Source organism: Talpa europaea (genome assembly GCF_964194135.1).
Source record: "Talpa europaea genome assembly, chromosome: 2".
Classification (NCBI taxonomy): domain Eukaryota; kingdom Metazoa; phylum Chordata; class Mammalia; order Eulipotyphla; family Talpidae; genus Talpa; species Talpa europaea.
This window is the reverse complement of record NC_140068.1, coordinates 57,274,035-57,300,471: the sequence shown is the minus strand read 5'-3', so window position 1 is coordinate 57,300,471 and position 26,437 is coordinate 57,274,035. Positions and strand designations below refer to the sequence as shown.

Sequence of the window (26,437 nt, the reverse complement as noted above, 5' to 3'; positions counted from 1 at the left end):
ACACACATACACGCACACCCCTATAGTGGATGAGTCTTTTCCCTGACTGTAGGGTAAGTAAGGTATCAAGCTTTTCTGCCCTCCCGCCATTAGGATTGATGATGGATCCCTGTGGTCCTGAAGGCATGCCTGATGGCGGGAACCTGGAGTAGGGTGTGGGCATGTGTGGATGGGATTCACCTGGGCTGAGCCTGGGCTTATAAGGGCAGTGTCACAGGGACGCCAAGAAAGGGAACCGCAAGAGAACGCCAGAGAGCCCAGACAGAGTGAAGACTTGCTGGGGGCTGGGAGGCCTGCCAGCCTCCCGGCCCCCCAGCATCCCTGCCTGCCGTATGCCTGGTAAATCCCAATAAAAGCCTGAAAAGCCACCGAGGGCTCCAGGACTCACTCCTCCTTTACCACATCTGCTCTGATCATAGAGATCCTGCTCAGTGCCCTTCCTGTCATTACACTGACATATATCCTTACTCAACGGAGATGTGCATCTTCTTTCCATCTTTATATCCACTCTCTGAAAATGTTGATGCTTGGTTAGTAAAACTAAATTTCTTAACAATACTTCCACCTGAATTGTATACTTTATCTTTTTGGCCTTGGCAAACAAACCATCACCCACTCAGAACCTAGACATGAAAGTGGCATATGATTCAAGCTTCATTAGGAACAACTCATGCCAAAATAAATTCATTTCTGGTTTTAATGGAGTTATTACTCAGAGAATGCAGTAGAAATAGCATCTCAGGATTTTTAGTAAGTTAGCTGACATCTCTTCAGTCACTATTTGAATACTATGAAAAAATTAACTAGTAACTGGGTGGTAAATCACTGTCAACTTCAACCCTAGGAAAAGTGTCTCAGGATGTGACCCAGCCTTCTGTGGTCTTCTCTGTCATGTTTGACTGTGTCTCTGACTTGGAAGATGTGGGTGGCAAGCTGGTAAGATACCCTAGGCAACAGAATCATGAACTCCAAAGACAACCACAGGCTGATACTATAGGATAAATGCGTAAGGATGCAATTTAACAAAAATAGATGTCAAATCCTACATTGAGATGAAAAAGTCCTTTGTAAGGACAGGATGAAAAAATGCTTCTTAATGTGGTGGGTTAGTACTGTGACACAGTCACTAGGAAACTCAACATAGTCCTGGGCTACACTGAGATGTATAATGCAGAGATGGGGTCATAGCTCCACTCTGCTCTTTACTACTTAGATACATTGAGACTCTGGTTGTTAGTCTTGTGCCATGTGTTAAGAGCAGGCCTGACCAACAAGGATCATGAAAAGCACTGAATCTATGTCCCCAGGTGGTGTGTTAAACTCCGAGAAAGGGAGACTTATGGGGTCCGCCAAGCTTTGTCTTCAGAGACTAATTGGTTATCATGAAAAGATGACTTTTTTTTTCTCTTCTATTCTAGAGGACACAAATAAGATCATTAAAAAAAATTAAGGGAGGTAGATTTCTCTAAAAATTGAGTAAGAATTTTCTAGTAATCATAGTTACACAAAATGGAAGGTGTTCTACAATGCTGATGAGCTCCTCATTGCTAGAAGTATCCCAGCAGAAGCTGTCGAATTACCCATGTCATTATCATAAAAGTATTGTAAATTGGACAGGAAATGGGACTAAAAGACTTCTGACATTATTTTTTTAACCTTCAATCCTTGATATTCTTCATTTCCTACCATAATAATCTAGAGAAGTCATGGTTCTTAGTATTCCTCAAACACTTTATACAAAAATTGACAAGGAAGAAAGACAAGGCTGATAGTATTTATATTCACTCTGGATACCACTGGGAAAATACATGGTCTTGTAAGCTGGCAAAACAAACAGAGTTTTCTTGCACTTCCCCAGGTCTCCTCTCAGTCTATGAATGAAATGTCCTGTAAGCCACTTTAGTTTGAAACACTGACCCAGTCCAACCAGTCTGCTGAGATCATGAACAATTTGCAGAGAACACAGGGAGCCTTGATAGGCTGTAATGGAAGGCAGTATTAAGAAAAATAAGACAGCCAGTGATTTCCTAAGTAAGTAAGTTTTCAAAGGCGATCATACCTATTCAACAAAAATTCAACTGTACAGTTGCAGAACTCTGGAATTAAACAAATGCAAACTCAGCAGTCTGAGTTTCAAGACATTCATGCAGGCATTATTTCCAGGCATGATTTTCCTTAGCTGAAGAAGCAAGCTCTTTCCAGGGCTTAGACCTGCCAGGGGAGCAAGTGCAGTCAGCCACATGGACCCACAGTTTTGTTTGAATGGATAGCCTCATGCCCCATCTGGTATTTTCCTGGGCTTGACATAACAACAGCCATTTAAAAATGCCATAAAAGTTGCATACATCCTGACATTCTATATAGTGTAAGTGGCAGGAGAAAATAACCCAAAACTTTTCTTTCTTAATAACCTCTTGGGTAGGTTTTAGGCAATTTTGAAATCTTTATCAATCAATGGAAAAGAAACCAGAAGATAGAATTACACGTAGAAGAGGTGGAGATGTATGAATTATGTGAGATAACGGTAAAGTATTATGATTTAGTCATGATTGACAACATCTCCGTTTTATCAGTAATGATATTCAATTACTATTCATACTTCAGGAGGGAACATAGTTCTGTATCAGTGATCTGATGCTAAAGAGGTGCCCATGCAATGATGGGACTGCCTGGGTACCTGGAGGTCATCTGTCCTAGCTCCTATTTAGATATCTATTTCCTGTGCCAATAGTTAGGGCCTGACTGGCTTGGCATTTTGGGGTAGTTATCCCATGTCTGTGACCTTATAATCTACTCAGTGCTTCTAACTCAATCTATAGACACAAAGTTGAGGTAAACACTCAAACTAGGGCCTCATATTGTGCAGTTGGCAGTGGAGGGACCAAGAATTCAAAAATAACCTCCTAATACAGACTGAGGGAACAATGGAGGCCAGACTCCATGGGACCCAGGGAATTACATACTTCAATAACTGGTTACAAAAGGGGTCCAAGAGAGAATGAAGAACAACAAAAGGGGGACATCTGGACCAAAAGACAATTGCAAAATATTAACAAGGATGGAAAACAATGGTACTTCATTAAAAAAATACAACTGTATTTGAACAAAATAGTAGGACAGCAACTTCCCCCAGTAGAGCTGACTTGGGCAGCTGCTTTGATAATAAACCTAGCAGAGGATTGCCCAGTGACTTTGAAGCCTTTTCCCTCTGTCAGGAAATGATGATAATAACCACCTATGGAGAATCCATGGGCCAGGTGCCAGTATGCACTTCAATCCAGCAGAGCAATGATATTATCCCCCAGAGGCAGGCTCAGGGTCTCAGGACTTGCCCAGGGTTATACCAGTTGGTGCAGGACCTGGGCTCAGACCCATAACAACCACTTTCAAGAAACTGCTCTCTCCACACATTTTGCTATCTACTGCTTGAACAACTACTTCTGATCTGAGAGGAAGGGTTGCATTAAATAAAGAGGAAGAGTAATTCTGAGGCTAGTTCTCAGGCAGACATAGGCATCTAGTATTTTCCAGCCATTTGGCATGTGACATTGAGTATTTCACACTGCTCCTTGGTCTTTCTTGAAAAGATGAAACAGTGTGAACTCCTTCTAGTAGATGAATCCCTCAAAGTAACAAATGTCTACAGAATTTTGGCTTGTTTACACACACACACACACACATACACACACACGTATGCATATATGTATACTGTAAAATAAGGGGGAGATGGAGGAGAAACATGTACAGTTATAATATAAAAACCTTACTCTATGTTTGCTATGTCCTAAGGCAGTTCACATTTTAGAACTTGTTTATTTGTCCTTTCATGGAAATAATGTTGTTAATGTGGCTTTCTAAAAAATTGTGATAGAAAACATGAAAATAAAATTTATCATCTCAACCAATTTTAGCATGGAAGTGTTAAGTATATTCACATTGTTGTGAAACAGACCTTCAGAACTTTTTTATCTTGCAAATTTAAAACTCTATAATGATTAAATAGCTACCCCTTTTCTCATAGTCCCCAGCCCTGGTAACTCTCATTCTATTTCTATAAATCTGACTAATTTAGATACCTCATATAAGAGGAATCACCCAGTATTTGTCTTTTGTGACTGACTTATTTCACTGATACAGATTTTTAAATAAACCCAGAGAGGCTAAGAAGAACAAGAGAGAAAGGAACAAATCTATCTCCTTTTTTTTTGGTGTAGGCTAGAAAGGGAAGCTTCCTGGAGTGTACTCCTGACCTGGTCCACAGTCAACAGGTCATACTGACTGCAGAAAGAAGGGCCTAGCAGAGCGGTTCAAGGTCCATCTTCTCCATCAATGAGCATCCACTGAGGGCCCAGTTGTTTCAGTCTCCCTTTCAAGTACACTTTCTGAAGTTCCACAGAACCTCAGCAATCCTTGAAGAATTCTCATGAAATGCTCTCAGCATCTTCCCGGGGGAGGAAGAATCTGAATAAAGAAGGCCTCATTATTTTAAGAGCAGCCTCTGTAGGAATCCTGGAGGGAGAGCAGAAGAGGCAATGGAATGTGAATGAATAGTCTTAAAAGCTGCCAGAGCCTGCTCTTGAGGAACAAAATATGCTTAGAATGTGTTTCCCCTCATGGATGCAGGCGTGGGGCATAGAAGGAAGGAAAATTTGGGTCCAAAACTGAAAGGCTGTCTGTGAAACTTAGTCACATGTCTAAGGGGTCACTGGCAAAAAATGTCTGGGAACCATTGCTACACTCTGACTGAACCTTGCAGGCCACGCCCACCACGCTGCCTGTTGCTGTGAACAGGGCCAAATTCACACACAGCACAAATTCCCCCTTCCCACCAAAACTTCTACTCAGCACCCAGAACAAGGGAGCTCCTTCCTACAGCAGCTCCAGGTGGAAGCTAGAGTGAGCGACAGAAGTCACTGCACCCAGCGTTAACCTTCTTTCTGAGCTGGTAGCCCTCAAATTACTAGGGTTAATTTGTAAGTGGAAAAAACTCTATGAAAAGATTTATACAGGACAATCCTAGTTATCCATACACAAGCCTACTGTGGAATTCTCAGAACTTCAGGCTTTTGCCTGACTGCTAATGGCCTTCTCATTCAGACCCCCCCTGCTCATCCAGCCCCTTATTTCCTCTCAAACTTACTCCTTGAGCAGTCTTTCTTTTCTGACTTCAGTGAACAGCAGCTCCCATCCTTTTGGTTTTTCATGCCAAAACTTCAGTTATCTAGGATTCTTTTTTTTTTTTCTTTCACATTCCATTTCTAATCAGTTAGCAGGAAATATTGGTAGCTTTGCCTTCAAAACAGATTCAGAATCCAAACCTTTGCTGCTATCACCCTTGTACAAGCTACCTCTCACTTAAATTACTGCAGGAGATGCTTAACCTGTGGTGTCCTTGCATCTGCCCTTGCTCCTTCACACCTGTTCTCAAGTCAATGCCCAGGGCCATCCTTTCGGAAGATAAGGGTTATGTTACTGTCCAGAACCCTCTCCAAAAGATCCCTGTTTCCCTAGTACACGTCAAAGTCATTACCATGGCCCATAGGGCCCTCACGATACATCTCCTTTTAGCATCCTCACTCTTGCCCTTTATGCGCCTGCTTGGTGAGCCTTTTCCAAGCTACAATTTCAACTTCTGTCCTCACGAACTACTCCCCTCCCTACTTTATTTTCCTCTGTGACACTGATCATGAATTTATGTATTCCTGTTTATTGTTTGTCCTAAAAGGCAGAGCCTTAATCCGTTTTGATCACTGTTACACCCCAGTACCTTGAAGAGCACACATAGCTGGTGTTCAATGCAAACCTGTGAAAGCAACAAAAGGCTGCTTCTAGTCATTCAGTTCTCAGCTCGCAGATCTCCTTAGGGAAGCATTCCTTGATCAAAAATGATGCTATTTTCTCACTTGCCCTCCACACTAAAATGTAGACATATGAGAACCCCAACTTCATCTGTTCTATCCACTGCTACATTCCCAACACTGACAACAGGACTTGTACACAGTAGGTACTCAGGAAATGCTTCTTGCATGAATGGTACACCTTCATGACAAAGTCAGTCTCAATCCATTACTTGTTTTTCCTGACACTTTAAACTTGGAAGTATCAATCCATGGAAAAGATGAAAGGAATATACATCCATATACCTTTAATCTGGATTCACCAAAATGTTAAGTTTTGCTAAATCTGTGTGCTCTCTTCTCTGTATCTGCACATTTCTTTCTCTTTTCTTTCCAGAACCATTTGAAAACAAAAAATGACATTTCACCCCTAACTATTTGATAATTTATTTCTGGGGGGAAAAAAGGACATTCTACATAATGAAAATACCATTTTTCCTACCAAAAAAAGTAATATTGACATATTATTATAAACTAATACACAGTCTATTTTCACTGAATTGTCCCAAGGATATTGTAGAGTAGGTAAAATGTATCAGGCTTTTCTGCCCTCCTGCCATTAGGATAGATGAGGGAACCCTGAATGCATGCCTGATGGCAGGCACCTGAAGTGGGTACACCTAGGCTGAAAGACTGGGCTTTTAAGGGTGGTGTCATGGGGACGCCAGAAAAAACCAAGAACAAGTAGAAGCAGAGAGAAGAGCAAGAGAAGCAGAAGCCGAGAGAAGGCCGGAGAGCCCAGAGTGAAGACCTGCTGGGGGCTGGGAGGCCTACCGGCCCCCAGCACCCCTGCCTGCTGTGTACCTGGTAATCCCAATAAAAACCTGCAAAACCACTGAGGACTCTGACTCCTCCTTTACCAGGTCTGCATGGGATCTTAGAAAACCTGCACAGTGTCCATTCCTGACCTTACAATTGGTGTAAATCGGCAAGATGATCCATGCAGACGGGTATTGGAGCTCTCTGAAGACCTGAAGGGACTAAAGAGTAACAGACTGTTTGCTTGTGACAACGCTGGAGGCATCATGGCGTCACAGGAGTGGGACAAGGTCCAGGAACTGCGGGATGAGACCTCGCGTGGAGGAGACGCCCGAGAGGACCAGCCAACGACCCCTGAGGCAGCAGGATCGTCGGGGAGGAGAGGACCACGATTCAGAACTTGCCAGTGCTGATGCAGGGAGAGGCCAACGGACTTGCACTGATGGACTGATGAACTTGGACTGACAATCCTGCCAGAAGGCGGAGGAACTTTGGCAAGTTAAGTTTTTGGGACCCTGGGGGAGGGTGCTATTGTTTGTACACCCCAGGAGATGGAAATCTGGGGGTGGCCAGTGGGCCTTGATGGCCAAAAGCAGCCTGTCTATGCCCAGCAGCCAGGCGGAGGAGAAAAGCCAGCTGAGAAGGCAAAAGCTGGTACTGATGCTAAGTTTGGGAAGCCCTGAGTGGCCGATAAGCACTAAGTAAGCTGAGGAAGGCCAGTGAGTCTTGTAAAATCACCTGTGGGTGATGTCCTGCTCATTCTCGAGTGAGGGTGAGGAGCTGAAGAACCTGTCCTTGGGAGAGAGGTGGGGAACGTGGCTTGGGGTGGAGCCCAAGCTGAAGAGGGGACCCGAGAGAGGCCGCATGTAGAGTTTGGATCCCCGACCCATGTGCTTGCGCAGTGGGTTGGCCTGAGTGCAGGGGTCTGTGAGTCGCATTGGTGGTTATGAAAGCCAAGTGTTGGAGCGACTGCAGACAGAAACCCTGAGGGTTGGCGAGTACCCCCAACAGTATAATAGAATCGCCAATCCCAGAGTGAGTGCATCCTGGGGTGGATGCTGTGTGTGGCTAGCGGCTGAGACCACAGCCAGAGAAGACCAGGAAGCCTGATGGCTCCTGGCATGTTACAGTAGATGCTGTGAGTGGTTCCCCTTCCTCGCATGAGCAGTGCCTTCGGCAGCAGATTTGGTGGCTCATCTGCTGGTACCAATAATTGTCTTTTGCCACTAGGTTGGGGCCCTGCCTGGACTTTGTGTTCTGTTGTATTTTGTTATATTGCGATGTATTTGGTTTTGTGGGCCATGGCTGCATTGTTTATGTTTGCTAAGAAAATTGTATATATGTAGATTGTATGGCAGAAAACCCTGAGGGGGTGGACTGCAGGGTAGGTAAAATGTATCAGGCTTTTCTGCCCTCCCGCCATTAGGATAGATGAGGGAAGCCTGTGGTCCTGAATGCATGCCTGATGGCAGGCACCTGAAGTGGGTACACCTAGGCAGAAAGACTGGGCTTTTAAGGGTGGCGTCACGGGGACGCCAGAAGAAGTCAAGAACGAGTAGAAGCAGAGAGAAGAGCAAGAGAAGCAGAAGCCGAGAGAAGGCCGGAGAGCCCAGAGTGAAGACCTGCTGGGGGCTGGGAGGCCTAGTGTACCTGGTAATCCCAATAAAAACCTGCAAAACCACTGAGGACTCTGACTCCTCCTTTACCCGATCTGCATGGGATCAGAAAACCTGCTCAGTAGCCATTCCTGCCCTTTATAGATATACTTATAGATTTTTTTTCTATCTGAGAGTCAATCAAAGATCACTCATTTGGTCCTATTTAGTTTCCTTTATTCTAGGACATAGCACACGGTTAGCAATAGTACTGGGTTCAAAAGTTAATCTAATTGATTCATTTATTCTGTGTGATTAACCAGTTCAATACGCAGTAAGTATATACAGTGAGTGTCCCTTCCCGTCTTTCTCTCTCCCTCTCATTCCACATGGAGGAAAAGTCACGTTAGGACACAGCAGAAGGCTGCTGTCTGCAAGCCAGGAAAAATGGGTTCATCAGAAACCAACTTTGCAGCACCTGGTCTTGCACTTCGAGCACCAGAACTGTGAGAACATTAAATGTCTGTTGCTTTAAGTCACCCAGTGTGTGATATTTTGTTACGCAGCCTAAGTAGCCGAACACATGGGTATTAGAAGAGTTAAATACTGTAGAAATCCCATGAAAACAGGCTAAAGATTGATGTAAGAAAAAAAATCACTTGAAAAGTCAAGAAAAAAAAGACATTTCTAGAGATTCTGAAGGAGGAAGCAAGGAAGAACCAGCACATTCCACTGACCACAAAGCAGGTTGTGTGAGCCTTACCAGTACAGACTCACCAGAGCATCACTTTCTAGAGTGACTCACTCTTCTGAAGTACCAATAACACATGTGTCGGTTGTCTTCTTCCAGACTTTGGGTATGATGGCGGGAAACCACCTCTTTGCTGTAGGTCCCCCAATGAGCAGCCCCTCTGAGGCAGGGGACTGTGGAGAGGGAAGGAAACAGTGTGAATTCCAGCGAGACCCACGGGTCCAGGCTTCCTAGAATCAGGGGGTGAAGGTATGGTGCCCTTCTTTAACAAAGGCCAGGGGAGGACGGGATGAACTTCTTTTACTGTTAGATTTCAAAAATGTCAACATCCATTTGATTAAATAAAAGCATGTCTTTATTTAATCCTGCCACATTCACGATGAAGTAGCTACTTGGAGATATTCTGTATATATAAGAGTCTGAAGTAAATACTAAGCCTATCAAGTGACTTCCCAAAGAATACATTTATAGATATTTAAATGTTTGAAAATATTCATGAAAAGACTCTCCTTTTTCTTCAGTTTTAGTACCTGCCTACCAGGGTGACAGGAAAGGAGAGACAAGCCCACACCCCCACCTTCCTTCAGAGTCACACAAGATTTGACTAGATGGTGGAACTTCGTTCTCTGTCTGGGGATAGACAGGGTCAGAGACTTGGCAAACGTCTGAGTTATTTCCACTGAAACTTGCACTGCTAATTTCCAAAGATGTAACTCCAAAAAGCATACAGGATGGCAAGGGCATCTGTAGGTTTCAATGATCCAAGTAAATTTAAATATGAAAAAAGTCAAACTTGTAATGAGAAGAAACTAGAAGAAATCTATTCCCTTTACTGCTTTTTGGGTTCTCATATAACAAATGAGACTGTGAGTCCAAGCATGTCTGCTCTAAGTTAGGAACTTGAGTTTCTTAAGAGAATGGAGAGCTTTGACTGGACAGAAGGGAGGAGGAAGCTTGGGGGCAGCACTGGTGCTTTTAGGAGAAACTGATGAGGTTCACAGAACCTTTGAAATCACACACAAAGCCGTACTGTGGAGTTTCATTTTCCCAGGATTACACTTCCATATTTCACCTGGTCTTCTCCCTCATTCCCTTCTATGCACCAAACTGTTCAAATGGCCATTTTATTAGCACAGAAATGTAGTAATGTACAACTGTAGGAAATTGGAAAACACAGACAAGCAAAACAAAACTCATCACATTCCCATCATTCACAGGTCAACACTTAACACTTTAGCAAATGTCTTCATGGCTCTTTTCTTGCCCCCTCTATGTCCCTCCATTAATATTTTTAACCAAACAAACATTATATTGTGGATGTTCTTCCTCAGTCTGCCTTTGCCAATTGTCAGCACCTTTCCATTTCAGGGAATTTTCTTCAAATACTCAAAATACACTTGAATCTTAGAAATTCGCTCCCCAAAGCCTTTGTAACTGATTTGTCCTATCTAGTAATCACTCCAGCACGACAGGATGACACACTAAATCTGTTTTTTTAAATCTCTTAAAACTTGTTTGATTTAGCATAGTCCCATTCTCATGACATGGACTTTCAGGAGAGATCAGGTCATTTATCCTGCAGAAGGTCCTACCCTCTGGACTTGCCTCATTGTTTTCAATGTTGCTATTAAGCCAGTTTCTCTAATCTTTGACTTCCCTCTAACTGGAAGCTAGATCTAAAGGTTTTATGAAGTCAAGCTGTACCCTGAATACATGACTGGGAATATGTGTATTTCATGAATGTTCACATCACATGACAGCTAAGATCTGGTTGACCCACTAGGAGTAATATTCAGATTAACCCCTTCCTGGGTTAGTGTGTGTGTGGGGTTCTACTTGTGTCTGTGCATGTTGCTCTGGTGATATATTAATGTCCATCAAACACTCATCATAATGGTCTTAGCCCCCAGTGGCCATCTTGGCCTGAATCTGTTTCTGGCATTTAAAAATGTAGCAGTGGATTACAAACAACACTGGGGTTGTGTTTTCAGGGTTTTATTCTTTAGAAATTAAGCATCTCCTTGCAGGTGCTTGTATTTGGCTATACTGACTATGGGCCAATATAGGCATAGTTTTTAAAAGGTAACTTAGAGAACATCTATAAATATATAGCATCCTCAGTCTGATAAACTATTGGGTCTTTAATATTTCCTAAATAAGTGAAGACAGATTTAAAAGCAGCAATCTAGAGAAAATCTATTCTCAGTAGAGGAACCAGCAATGGGAGTCTAGGTGTTGAAGCTCAATCTTAGCCCCGGCCCTAATTTTGCTTCTCTCTCTCTCTTTTTTTTTTTTAAATTTAACCAGAACATTTAATTGCATCAGTTTCTCATCAACACACATGTCATTATATTGGCCATTTCCACTGGTTGGAAGGAGGCTCTTCCACTAAAGGTTCCCATGGTTTCCATTGTATCATTCTTCTTGCCAGACTTAGTTCATTTTCAGCTTGAAGAATCACCTCTTCTATTTCACCACCCTGAAGTCGATCCTCTAATTTTTTAACATCTGTTTCTGCTTTAACAATACCCAGCTTCTCATTGGTATTCTGTTCTGTGTACTTCCTATATGCTGCATTTTTAGGGATTTGCTCAAGAACATCAAGAATCTTTGTGTACAATATTCTTAGCCTCTCATGCGGAGTGTCACATACAGCCAACCCCACAAGGCCAGTGGTCTTCTTCAGCAAACCCGCCATGACAGCGCCGAGTATTTTTGCTTCTCTTTTCTCAGAGGGATCAGCCATTCCCAGTGGTTTCAGCCATAATCTGTGTGCTGGTGTTCTTCATATCTGTACCTTCAGTTCTGCATGCTCAGTGCCTTGAGTATATGCACAGCACTACACACAAACAGCAAGGCTTGATGGCTGCTTTCCTCACCTATGTGATCTCACACCCAGTTTTCCAGGATCTCTGAAAGGCACCAGCATCCTCCCAGTTCCTCCACAGGCAGACTCCTTCGTCAGCTCATGCTAGTGCCATGGAAGTCTCCTGGCTATGCCCTCTGTCTGGAGCAGTTTGCTGCTCCATCCATCAAGTGTTTCATTACTAGACAGTCCTGAAGTTGTTCTCACAATGCCACATCTCATTTCATGGTGATTCAGTTAACTGTTAGTGCTTACCCTATCAAAACTAAATTATTGTGCCTAAATTTTACTCTCTCATGGTAAGCTCATATAATCTGACCATATTTTGAATGGTCAGATCTGTGCTGCTACCCTCTGTGCTGCTCAAAGTTGGGTCCTCCATGCCCTGTGAATGCTTTCTTTTGGGCCTTTGCTTTGCTGCTATCCTGTCCTGAATAACCTCTCCCCACGCATTCCCTAACAAAGTCCTAATCAATGGTTATAGGTGGTCTAAAATTCCTGGGGGAGATGGAAGGATAATCCTGTCCTCCTCACTGTTGCCCCTTGCTCCCCGCACCTGAACTTCTGAAGCACAAATAACAGCCAATACAATTTGGCATCTACAATGAATGCTCACGAATTCGTTACTTGTGATTTCTAAAGTTTTATATTGATTCTTCCACTAAATTGTAGGCTCTTTAAAAGAGATGGTCTTGCTTTATATTTCTTAGTTACCCCCCTGCTCCCCAAAGTGACATATGAAGGGGTCATGGGCTCTATTCCCCTGCTTCTATGAAGTGGTGTACTTAAGTCATCTTGTCCTTTTGGATATCTACTTTAATCTCAATCTCATTCTCTCTCTCTCTCAATTCCTTTGAAGGAAATTCTTAATTTTCTGTATTTACTTTTATACTTTACTTCGGTATGAAGCACCTTGCACTGTTACAAAATTCTCCTTTAAAGTCCCTCCTGTGTAACTGGGATACTTTTTCTTGTTAGTGAATAGAAACATCTAATCAACATCTACTGTCTGAGATAGGTGGCATGGAGATACTTTGTCAAACTTTGAAAGGTCACCCCATTTCTCTACACGAACATCCTATTAATCTAATAATGGATATAACTGACCCCAAAAGTCTCCAGAGTTACAAAAGGTGTGGTTCAGATAGCTCCTCTTAGTACCCTGCTGATTTCCTGACTATGAAGTTCTTGCTCTGAATCTTGGTATTGCACATTTTTAATCTTTCCACCTTCATATTTGTAGGGCACAAGTCAATTAATTCCTAGGCGACCATAGCTCAACTTGGCAGAAAAAATATTTCCACATAGTTCAAGCTGTTCGTTGGGAAGGAAGAATGACAATGCATACATGAAAGTATCTTGTCTTACTGGAGCACTCATCATTGTAAGGCAAGACCTTGAGGGGGCCTGACTTTCTGCAGACATTTCCTGACCTTTTAGTAACTTTCCATTTTCCCCACACTTCTCTTTGAATAACTGATAAAACAAGAATAATAGGCAAGTTGTGAGGTGTTAAGGGCCTTTCTCGATAGATTTTTGATGTGACCTCCACACATCATTCCATTCCACCCTGTATCACTCAACACAGTTGGGCATATGTGTGACCATGGCTCTGAGAGACCGGCTCTGGTCTCTAGCTCTGGTTGCTGGTGCTGCCTCCAGTGACATCATCTACGTACCACTTTTAGGAAGAGTAATCTGCCATTTGATTTTGCATATAAAAAAATAAAAAAAAATCAACAGAACAAAAATAAAACAGGAAAGAAAAAAAAGAAACAGAAAAGAATGAGTAGCAATGACATTTAATATTGTCTTTTATAAAGCAGAAGATAAAATAAAACTGTTGTTACTTGAACAAGTTGGAAGGCTATAATTGTGACCTTCTTTATGTTTCCTTTGATTTTCTTCTAAACTCAGGAATCTTCTGTTGGCTAAATTCCAGCATATTTTTTTCACCCCAGGGCCAACTTTTGGCTTGCTTGGGAACAGCTGCCAGTATTTCTCTTTGCTGCCAGTCAGTCAAAAAACATGCTCATAGTGGAGGCCTGGCTCCATCCCACCCAGGGTGCTGGATACATTCACTTTTTCACACACTGCCTTTGCCAGGCGGCACACAGAAGTCCACCTCAGACAGTAAAGCTCACTGCATCACCAGCTACTTGGAAGGTGTTGCCAATGTCAGTTAGAAAGACTGTCAACATATTTTAGGAATCTATGGCAAAGTGATGAATTTTACTTATGCACCAAGTTAATGGGAAAAAGAACACTTCTGAGATATTAGGAAACCATAAGAGCCATTACTGAATTGCTCTAGTCCTGAAAGCAAAAACCACCCAACCCTTTACCTAGCCTGTGACTTGATGAATAACCCAAACATACAAGAATGAACATAAAAGTATGAACTCATTAGTGCCAACACTAATGTTCTGTTCTTTGTGCTTCTAAGAACAGTCTTTTTCTACTGACAACTACCCACCACTCCAATGTCTGGATATGATCCATTTTGTTAAGAAATTCCTGAATCAGTTTCCTGGTTTACAACTTGTCCAACCAGGCTCCAGGTGTTCTCACCATAAGAAGGGTCTCTTTCAAAAGCTGTCTGCTTGTATAACTCCATACCCACCAGAAATGTCAAGGGCACTCCAACAATGGAGCTGAAACCTGAAGCAGTTTGGTGGCATTCCAAGTTTTTGAATGGAATGTGAATCTATTAAGATTATTAGGTAACTTTACTGATATCCTTACATTTTTGCCAAGTGCTAAAGCTGCCAAAGAAAAGACAGAATAAAAACCGACTCTTGGATTACAACACTGAGTATTTTGATGTAGAAACTGTATTTTCTTGTAACTCATTTACAAAACACACCATGCTTTCACTGTTTAATTGCAATCTCAGTTTTCAGGAAGCAAAGAGAAATGAGATATATAATCGATGTTTCTCTTCTGTTCAGCTTTCAGCCTAACCGGTCCTGTGCTTTTATTGGTAAAGTAGGGCAGGTAATAACAGCGAACAAGAAACCTATTCTAAGAAGTACTGGCTCGAGTGAAGCACCACTACATCATGAGTGACTCAACCATCTACACAAGAGTGATTACTCTGCAACGATGAAGCCATGCTAATTGGACAATGGCTCGCTGCCAACTCATGCTGGCATGACCTACAATACCCTTGGCTGACAGCCATTATGTCTTTCTATCACACCTTTTTTTTTTTTGGATGGGGGTAATCTGGATGAGAAGTGGAAATAATTTTAAAAAAACCTCCTCCCAAGTGCTATTTAACTTCTTATCATGAATTAAAAGTTTAATTAAATATCCTGTTAAAGGCTCTGGTTCTGTGATTAAATATGACAAAATAATAGTTATGATTACTGATCAAGTGAGCAACTTTATAGCTCTGAACTCTGTCTTTAAAGCTATTATTAATTTTAATTGAAATACCTAAGACGCTCCATAAGAGGGAAAAGAAAGACATGTAAGGGACATTAAACTCATATACAGAGAATAGTTTTAAAATGGATACAGTGGTAACAAGTTTTATAAAATTTAATGCAAACAACTACACTGTCAAAGGCTCTGCTATAAATCCATTTTAAAATGTTGTTATTATGGTCATCTGGTATTAATATAGGGATAAATAGGTACAGAAAAAAGAATCTTTAAAACTGGTCTTGAAATCAGGTCATTTAAAATAATTTTTAAATATGTCTTCATTTTTGTCTACTCAACTCCTTCTACTATGCCAAAAGAGGAACGCATCTCTCCATAAGTTTCTTTAAATAGGACTTACTGGCCTCAGGATTTAAAAAATGTAAGAGGTTTGGAAACAGCTTATGCATTTCAGTTTTAAAATTAGTTATTGCTGTGGCTATTTTCACACTAGATTTCCCCTCCTTTGTATCAGCACCATCGAGCAGCCTTCGGAGATGGAATCACAATAGTATTAGCTTCTTTTTCATGGCTTTGCTTTATGGCACTCTCATTTGATACCCAAGCCCAGATTTCAGGGCTGGAAGTCACCTTTGTATAACTATAAATAAATTCTGCCTTTAGGCATTTCAAAATTATCAGCATGATTCTAGGACTTGAAAACTTCATACTTCCTAGCAAGTAACTACCTGGAATACTTTGACTTACTATTTATTTGCTTTTTTTTTTTTTTTCATCTGCTGCCAAGTCTCACTAATGCAACTTGGAAAATTGCACCACAGTTTTTAATGAGGATTCTGAGGTAAGAGCCATTTCATCAGAGAGACTGTGCTTTCCTTTTATGGGAATAATAACACCTTCTGTTTATATAGCACCATCCTTCCAAGAAGTTTAACATATTACATTTCATTAATCTGAAGAGCAGCTCTGCAAGCCAAGTTGGTAACCAGTATTGTTACTCCCTGCACAATCCTACTGAAATTGAGGTCATTAAATGAAAAATCCTTTTTTTCAATCCTAGCACCTTCTAAAATGGTTAGTGAGCAATGATCTGTTTCTTCTACAATCTGCCTATGTTTTAGGTTATCAAAGAGCCCAAAGGTTCTATAGTTCTTTAACGGTCAGCACCTGTGCACTCTTATAAGCCCATTTCTGAAGTCAGAGAATATTTACAAAGAGAAGTTAGAGGAGTAAACTCACTCCTCTTGAAATCCTATAGTTCTTTTTCTTTTCTCTTTCCCTAAATCTCAATCCAACATCTTTCCTCTTTCTGATCAGCAAGATTTCTTCTCTCCCTCCAGCAGGAACCTAGAAAAGTTCAAGGACCAAAACCTACAGGTTAGGAGAGGACTTCAGAGATCCTCCAGTTCAACTTCATTTTCAGAAAAAGATGTGTCTTGCTAAGTTGAGTTTGCCCAACTAGTTAGTAGGTCTCATTTTCTCTCAAATACTCAATGACATTTGTTGTGCAAAGGCTTTCTGTTTCCTGTATCATTAAGATTTTTCTTTCTTTTGAAACTTTCCCATCAGCCCAAGTATTAGTCAGCATGAGCTAAGCTATGCTGTGGTAACAGATAAACACAAACACCAAACTGGAAAGGCTTAACATAAAACTCTGCTTCTCATTCATGTCATTAATTTAAGTCAGATGACTCTTCTCTAATAGTGACTCAGGGACTTAGGTTTTAGTTCTACTATTTGGTGTTCTCTGACACCAGTTAAATGGACAGAAAACAACATGAAGAACTCATATCTACTTTGAACTGCCTCAGAGCAGAAGTGATATATTATTTTTCTTTACATTTCATTGATTAGATGCTAGTCACATAACACAACTGATTAAAAAGTTGGTCTCCCTGTGTGTCCAGGAAATAGGAAAATTGGGGAAGGGTGAATACAGATAATACCCAACGTGGAGTGCAAGCATGCTGAAATTTCTTCCTACTGAAAACAAAAGAACCACAATGAAATCTCCTTTGAAACTTTCCCTGGAACTCCTGGCCCACTTTTCTGTTCTCTTTAACTGAAAAGGTCTAAAATAAATGTAGCCTCCATTAGCTTTCTCAAAATTTCTCTCTTCCTACACTGTCTTAAGTACCATAGAGTTTGTTTTTCCTCTGACTGCACCCTCAAAAATGCTCAGTGAAATAAAAAATGGCTTCCAAGTTGTGGGACAGTCAATTTTCAGCCTTCATTTTAGTTGGATACTGGAATCATTTGACATAATTACCTACTCTTTCCTCCTTGAAATACTTTCTTTACCTGGATTCCAGCACATGTGTTTACTTTTCCTTCCACCTTACAGTTATTCCTCTTCTTGGTCTACCCTGCAGGCTCCTCCTCATTTCCCTGACTTACTTGCAGAAAGCTTCAAGGCTCAATCCTGGGACATCTTTTTTTCTACTTACTCTCATTCCTTTGATTATTGTATCCTGTCCTATGGCTTTCAATATCCCCAAAATTCTAGTACTAAAAGTCCTATCTCCAGGCTGGATTTCTCTCATGATGCCATCCATGTATATCCTACCGTGCACTAGTTATTACCACGTAGATGTAAACAGACCTCTTAAACTTAATATGTACAAAACAGAACTCCTAGTCCATTCCCCTCTCTCTCTGCACTCCAAGCCTACTTTCCCTAGTCTTCACCAATCTCAGTTAATGGCAACTGGGTTCTTCCAATAGCTCAGAGTCCAAACTTTGGACTTATCCTTGACTCCTCTCTTTTACTTCCATCCTAAATCCAATTTCTAAGAACATCTGATAAGCTCTGCCTTCAAAATATCACCAGAATCTGATGCTGATTCTATATCATTATTGTCATCCTGGTCTAGGTCAATTACATCATGGCAAGGCTGTTGCATTAGATCGTAAGTGCTTTTCCTGCTTCTGCCCTTCCCCTCTTTTAATCTATTTTCATATAGCCAAAAGGACCTTCTTTTCCTAAACCCTCCAACTGCCTCCCAGCTCATTCCAAAAAGGTAATATGCCCAACAAGGTGCAGTCTGGATCTAAGATGCTCTCATATGTCTCTTCTCAGTCTACCCATTGCTCATTCTGCTTACTGCGTGTCAGACATGCCAAGCCTCCTATAGCCTCAGAGCCTTTTCCTTGCCATTCCTCCTACCTAGATTACTCCTCCCCTAGCCATCGGTATGGTTGGCTCCCTCATCTCCTTTAAGTCTTGCTCAAAAGTCATCCTCTCAAGCAGACCATTCTTGGCCACCATATTTAAAATACAATACCCATACCCTGGTTCCCTTAACCCGCCTTCACTGTTATGTTCTTCTCAATGGCATCCAACCAAGAATAGATCATATTGATTTATTTTCTGTCTCTCCTCCTTTTCCTCACTGGAACATAAACTGTTTTGTTCACAAGGTTCAACTCAGTATCTAGCACAGTGTCTCCTGTTACACAGTAGGCTCTTGACAAATACTCGTTGAATGAATTTGTTATTGAATAAAGTTGCTTAATCAATAAGTCTATAGAGAGAAGGCCAAAGAAGTTGATTGACTTGCTCAGGACCTTACAAGGAATTAGTGCCAAGGTCTAGATTGCAGCTTTCTCAAGCCCTCCTGGATGATTCTCTACAGATCTTAAAATTTGCCTGCGCTTCTTTGGAGTTCTGTTTATGTGGAGGCCAAAGGGTTGGCTCTGTGCTTTGGGATTGGTGAGTGCTTTCTTTTTCTTATCCTGGTGATGGAATTTCCCAAAGACCTCACCCACAGTTTATTACCAAACCTCACTTCCCACCACAGCTACAGTCGGGCTCAGAATACTACCAGCATCCTGTTCTCTAGAGTTAGTGCAGTCTGTTCTCTAGAGTTAGTGCAGTCTCTAGAGTTAGTGCAGTCTGTGGTGTTACACACTGAAAAGACTGTCCAAATGTAACCATGCCTACCTTATTGCTTTTTTAAAAGACTGAAACTAAACCATCTCAGAGACACTAACAACTTCCACACCCTCTAAAAACTTTCAGACATGAAGATCCCACTATTTTCTTGTTGGCCTCTACATTCAGCAGTAATACTGCTGAACTCTTTACTATACCCTTTGGTTAAGATTTAACAACAAATGTCTTTTCTCCAGAATGCTTCTGAGTCAATTTTTCTTTTTTGTTTAGCACTGAGAAAACAAGATCTGTCTTAAAATGCTGAGAGAGACAGAGAGAGAAAATGATAGTGATAGACTGAGTGAGCAGAAGTCTGAAATACATTTATACCTATGAAAGCCTAAGGCCCACCTCAAGGAGCCATACTTACCCCACACTCTTCCACTTCCTGCAAGACACCTTCTCTAGAGGGTGAAAGGACAAGGAAAGAATCCCAAGAAGGAAGTGGTCTCAGCAATCATCTCTCTCCCCCTCTTCTAAATATTTATTAATTAGTACTTAATATTTATCAAAATTTACTGACAAAATAGTATATATTTGAGATATATATGTAATGTTTTGATATATGTATACACTGTGAAATATACACTGTAAAATGTGTACACCACAATCTAATATATCTATCACCTCTCAAAGTTACCATTTTTTTGTGTGTGGTGAGAACAGTTGAGATCTACTCTCTTAGCACATTTCAGTTAAATCATGCATTATTATTAACTACAGTCACCATGTTAAACATTAGGTTTCCAGAGCTTATTCATCTTATAACTGAAAGTTTGTACCCTTTGATCAATATCTTCCTTTTGCTCTACCCCTCAGCCTCTGGTAACCACCATTCTACTCTCTGTTACGATGAGTTTGACATTTTTAGATGTCACATGTGAAAACATGCAATATTTGCCTTTCTATGTCAGGCTTAATTCACTTAGCACAATTCACTTAGCCCTCCAGGTCTGCCCATGTTGCGGCAAATAGAATTTCTTTCTTTCATAAGGCTGAATAATACTCCACTGCGCACATACTTCACATTTTCTTTATCCAATCATTTGTCAGCAGATACTTGGGTTGTCTCCATATCTTAGATACTGCGAATAATGCAGAATGAATATGGGAGTTAAGGCATCCCCTTGAAGCAGTCATTTTATTTTCTTCAGATATAGGAAGAAGGGGAATTGTTGGATGTAATTAATAGGTCTATTTAAAAGTTTTTGAGGCACCTCCATACCTTTTCCTCATGTATCTGAACCAACTTACATTCTTACCAAGAGTACACAAGGGCTCCCTTTTCTCTGTTATACTTTCCAATACTTATTATCATTTGACCTTTTCAAATGTGTGTTCTGCACACATTCTGGGAGGGAGCCAGTAAGCCTCCTGAGGATGTGGTTGATGTAAAAACCCATTTGGTTACAAGTCTCCTAGGAGGCACACTCCATTTCTGGCTCAGTACCTGTCACATCATAAGACTGAAGTTCATGACTATGATGACACTTCTGGTACAGTGGGCATCCAGTTCTAAATGGTTTCTATAACTAAGAGAGTGATTACTGAGTCTATTGTAATCCTGAGGAATGGAAGAATGGCCTTGCAATGCTGGGCACATCAACCACTTTTTCTTCATCTCTTAGTGCAAAATACACTTACTAATTGTAAATCAAGTGATCTCTCATTATTTAATGGAAGTACTATGTACAATATCTTACGTCTTACAATTTGGTGAAAGAAATTCCTGCATGCCTTTCCTATGGGGAGACAACACTCAAGTCATATAAATCCCAGGGACTACAATTCCATTTTATTTTTAAATTTTTTTTAAAGATTTTTTTTTTAAAGATTTATTTATTTATTTATTATTTATTTATACAAGCACTGGGTACAGTCAGAAGCGCGGAAGGGTGAGAGAATTCACCAGAGCCAGAGCAGGGAACAGAACAGGCAGACTAACGAAATACACCGCTGAGGGGAGCAGTGGGCGTGGCAGGAGAGGTCTGCACGCTATGTGGGACCCTTGCCGGTGGCCGGGGATCGAACTGGCACTGCAGAGGCTGCGGGCAGCTTCGCAACCCAGCGCTCAACCGCTGCGCCACAGGGGAGGCCCTATTTTTTAATTTTTTTAAAACTTTTTTTTTTAAAGATTTATTTATTTATTTATACAAGCACTGGGTACAGTCAGAAGCGCGGGAAGGTGAGAGAATTCACCAGAGCCAGAGCAGGGAGCAGAACAGACAGACTGACGAAATACACTGTTAAGGGGAGGAGCGGGCGTGGCAGGAGAGGTCTGCGCACCATGTGGGACCCTCACCCAGTGGCCTGGGATCGAACCAGCACTGCAGAGGCTGCGGGCAGCTTTGCAACCCAGTGTTCAACCGCTGCGCCACCGGGGAGGCCCTATAATTCCATTTTAAAGGGAAAGAGAGCAAGAACATTCAATTAGTCTTTGACTTCTAGAAGGAGACCTCTATTTTAGTCTCTCTCCCTTTCAGTTCAAGGCTACACTGGGTACTAAGAGTGAGTGGCTCTGATTTGCTGGTAATTGTGTTCCCTGAGGGGAGTCAGGACTTGGGGGTAGAATTGAACAACTGAACAGCAGCTGGAGGCCAGAGTTGGGATTGACTTAAACTGACCAATTTGGGGTGGGAGGGATGACAGTATCTGGAAGTTTCTTAATTCAAGGAGGAGCTCTCTGACATGGCTGTGCTGGTCTCCTGAGATTCACGAAGACTGGCTAGCCAGGATGTGTAGATGTGGACCAAGGTGAACAGGCTGGGAAAGGGCCAGAGTTGATTTGAATTTGGTGGTAGGGGTTTAATGAGGTTTAAAGATTTCTAAGGAGCTAATCAAATACCTTCTTTCACATCATATGTTCCAGGTGCTGTTGGTTTCAGGAAGCTACTTTTCACGGTAGTATTGGCATTTTTGTTTATTTACCACTTAATTCAAATTCTATGAAGTAATTCACTGAGCGAAGGAGGACAGTAACTAGAGAGCCTACAAGGAATTTTCAGTGTGTACAGTCAAGAAGAGAAAAGAGCTGCTGGCACTTGGAGCCACAGGCAGGTGCTGGGAGCAGAGGGAGGAGGTCTGGGAGAAAATCACAGGCCCACAGAGGAAGATACCATGGGGGGCGGCTCCACTGGCAAGATGCTTAGAACTGGGTGACTGTTAATATGGATTCATGTTTCATATGTAAAAGAAAAAATGTCTACTTATATCTGAAGGTTTCAGGTCCATGAATACCCAGAATACCTGAATGGTTTGGGGGATGGAGACAATAGAGGGACATCAAACATTTTACAAAGCTACAAAGAAAGAAAATTGGCACATAGCAAATTCTCACTAACTGAAATACAAGCAATCAAAAGTCAAGTAGCAGATTGTTATGTGATATCTCTATAGTGTGTCTCTTACTTTAAAAGGTAAAGTGCGTGCCACATGCTAAGGAAATAAACAGTAATCTGGGATTTGACTAAGAGGTAACTTTCAGGTTATGTCATGTACATGTATATCCCAATTTTCTTTAAATTTTACTGCCTTGGTATTATATTATGATTAATAATTCAAGAACTTCAGAATTTTAGCATTATTTACAAGTAAGAATTGGGCTCAGAGAGGTTAGTGCCTAGGATTCCAGAGCTAACTGGGGGCACTAATCCTAGGTTAGTGCCTAGGATTCCAGGAATTGGAGCACATAGTCCAGGGAGTCCCCAATGGGGCCAAGAGTCACTGAAGAGAGACCCAAGCACACATATATAAAGCAGGATTTTTCATTTATAACTATATTTACTATAATCCAACTTTTAAAAAAAATTAGCAAAATACCATAAATGAGGTGGCTTGCCACAGATAATAAATTAATTCTAGGGCCTCCGTGGTGCTGCAAGGGGTTAAGACGCAACCTATGAAACTGTCTGCTGCCACTGCAGCATGAGTTCGATTCCTGGCCAGCCAGGGAGCAACCCACATGGTGCAGCAGACCTCTCCTATCTCTCCCGCTGCTCCCCTCAGCAGTGTATTTCAGAGTCTGCCTGTTCTGTTCCCCATTCTGTCTCTGGTGAATCCTCTCACTCCCCATACCTTTGGCTTGTACCCCAGTTCTTGCATGCATAAATAAATAAATCTTAAAAAAATTAATTCTATGCCCACTCTTTTCCTGGATAACTGCAAGTTTTCCAAATATTTCCAGAGAATTCTAGAGTTGGAATAAGAAAGGCATTTATGCTGCCTAGAAAAGAAGAAAGAGCCCTAATTTGATGAATGCCTACTATGGGACAAGAACCGTCCTAAGAACTTTTCTATTTATCATTAACTAAGATAGCATAAGCACCCTAATAGTATAGACAAGGGAAATCCAGCTCAGGGTCACCCAGTCACACCACAGCTGCCATTTCTTCACCTTCCTATATTATTTGGTGTCTAAATATCCCTCCTTACCCCAGTCCGAATTATATTTAACTGATTTTTCCTTTTGTTCCTAGTATTGGGATCTTTCTACATGCTATCTCAATAGTTATCTACAAACTAGTGGTATGAGGAGCAATAGTGGAGCTTTTATGTGAGTACTTAAAAAAGAGTACTTATATAAAAATGCTGAGAGTTTCCGCAATCCACACTTTATCATCTGGCCTCTCTCCACTACAGGGATAATAGCAGATATTGCTTAACAAAGGACTGGGCCTGGTGATCCCCATGTCTTGTTTGCTTATCTGCTCTTTCTGTTGAAATTGGATGCTTTTCTGTATCCGGTTTCCTAATGTCTTATACACAGTCTGCTTTCTCATTTATATTATTTGCTGAGCCTCTGGAAGCATTTGGGTTTGTGAAACTGGGACTGAATGTTAGTTGTACTCATTGGCACCTTACATCGGGGTGACGGGATCTTCATTTTTCCAAGGGTTGCTGTGAAGAGCTGCTCAGAGGATCAGTGCACAGCTCTGGGGCTCTATTGGCACAGACTGTGGATGTGGATTGTGCCCCAGGAGTGGAACCCCTGCATAGTTGTTGGGGGCTGTGCTAGTGTTAAACGCTGTGCTGGCACACAGGGAATGATTCTGGCTTTCAACATAAGGCTGAAGGCTGTTCAGTATTACCCTGGGTTTCATGAAAGTGAAGGGAAGTCTGGAGACTGGAAGAAGAGGAACCGCGTACACCATTCAAAGGGGGACCAATGTGGTGTTTTGTCCCGGTGAAGCACATCTTTGGAGTTCCTGCACCTGAAACCATCTAACTAAATGTCATATCTGAACAGCACAGGTCCAGTTACTAGTGGCCCCAACATACAGAAATGACTGGACTCACTGAAGTAGTTAAGAAACTTAAGTAGGGTATTTTCAACAATGGTGAGAAAAGTAAGTTTACACTTCTTAGAATCTTACTATATTAACTGTAAAAATTACTGCTTGCTTTTATTTTTCCCTCAAGCAAGAATGGTGCTGTGACTACTTTCACGCTTTTTCTCTCAAGGGAAATCTAGTGATCCTTCAACCATCTGAAAGAGAAAAATCATAGCTACAGTCCCAGTGATTCAGATCCCACTTTTAGGACCGTACCCAACTCTGGCTGAACAACTCAAAACCTGAAGAATAAGTGAACTAGAAACTGTGTGTGACTATGAGCCACAGGTGAGGTTCATTTCCCTTAAAGAAAGATGCTCTGATCATATTCATGCCTCTGAGACTCTAAGTGCATCAAATGGAAACTGGCTGCACCACAAACCTCACGTGTAGGGGGCCTCCCAAGTGGAACGTGGCACAGGGCCCACCTGCTAACTCCTCCTCAGTCAAGTGTCCTCAAGTCAATAGGCCTCCACCAGGCACCACACAAAGAGACCAAACTACTGTACCTCCTCAGGCAAGCTGACCACCAAGTCATTTTTCGTCTGTCCCACCAGCGCCTGCCAGAAATATTCACTGCACGCAGCCAGCACAGCCCGGTGGGCGCGGAACTCCTTCCTTTCCACGATCAGAGTCACGTCACAGAGAATATCCTTTTTCCGCTGGTCATTGAGGCCCAGGAGGATGTTGGTGCAGTGGACTGTGGACTCATACACATACATGGGGGAGTCAGGCTTCTCATCCACAGACATGCCGTTTACACCCTGCAAGAAAGAGAGGCTGGGTCACCACTGCTCTCTGAGTCAGAAAGAGAAGATGAGAAAGAACATCACAGTTTCTCTGTCTCATTGCCAGGAGCCAGGCAGAAGAACAGAATTGCCAATTCACACATTCATGCTGAGCACAATGAGCTCAGAGATAATGGGAAGTCATGTTCCATGGTTGACCTTTATCCTTTCTACTTACTGCGGCCGTTTACACCATGGTGACAACGCCAAGACTTGGTGACAATGCCAGGACTTTAACTGGCACACCCCAAACACTGAAAACACATGTATACTTTATTATTTATTTCATCATTTGGCAGATATTTATTGACTGCCCCCTCTGTTCTAAACACTTGGCTACATGATAGGAATTCCTGCTTTTATGGAATTTACAAAGTATGGGAACTTAGGGGTCACAGGTTATTGACAGAGAATGTTAGCTAGAGAAACCCCCACAGGTTCTTAAAATAGTATTACAACTGTAGTATGAAGTGGTATTAAATGCTATCAACACATGGGTACTTTACAACTTGGTAGTTAGATTTTCTTATCAGATTGAGAAGGAACATTCACACATATATAGTCCCAATTCAAATATTAAACTGAGCTTTGTGTTACGAGGAAATAAATCATTTTCAAGTATTTGCAATGCTTTCTTAAAGTACATGTAAGGTCCTGGGTTGAAATTTGGCCCAGATGCCACGCAGAGTAAATATCTAATCACAGCACATAATTTAGCAAGTGAACAAAACTGTGTGCATCTGAGAGCAGATACAGCCAGTGACTACAATGTCCCTCTGCCACTTCAAGACAAAGCGCTACCAACATAATGCTATTGTTGCTCATAAAAAGTTCTTGAAAAGAAGTGGAATCACGTTGTGGTTATTCCAGCAAACTTGATGTACATCCTCCTTGAGGCAATGTATTTACCACATTAGGAGTCCTAAGATAAGCTGTATTCACTAGCAAAAATTATTTTTACAAAAGGAGTCTCTGCTTTACAAAGTATTCATTGATGTATTTTAAGAAATAGTATCTGTAATTAATTTATATAATCTGATTTTTAGTAGTGTTTGCTATTAGCATGGATTCTAATAGTGTATCTTTCTCCTTGGCTTTATTCTTATTTTTTAACAGATTTAACAGAA

The 26,437-nt window shown here is 41.5% G+C and overlaps 2 protein-coding genes across 2 annotated transcripts in view; both read right to left on the bottom strand.

Moving 5' to 3' along the window:
* BACH2 (BTB domain and CNC homolog 2) overlaps positions 1–25,286 on the bottom strand; it is a gene marked incomplete at its 3' end in the record, with an annotated part of 77,461 nt that extends 52,175 nt beyond the window's left edge. The window contains exon 1 of the mRNA XM_084227713.1: positions 25,032–25,286. Within this exon, the coding sequence (XP_084083839.1) occupies positions 25,032–25,274 (243 nt within the window). The 5' untranslated portion in view covers positions 25,275–25,286. The remainder of the gene's footprint in view (positions 1–25,031) is intronic.
* LOC311167789 (NADH dehydrogenase [ubiquinone] 1 alpha subcomplex subunit 5-like) lies at positions 11,350–11,784 on the bottom strand (the record flags this gene model as incomplete). The annotated part of the gene is made up of 1 exon (XM_084228863.1): positions 11,350–11,784. The coding sequence occupies exon 1, from the start codon at positions 11,746–11,748 to the stop codon at positions 11,350–11,352; it is 399 nt and encodes a 132-aa protein (XP_084084989.1). The 5' UTR covers positions 11,749–11,784.
* Positions 25,287–26,437: the final 1,151 nt, after the last annotated feature.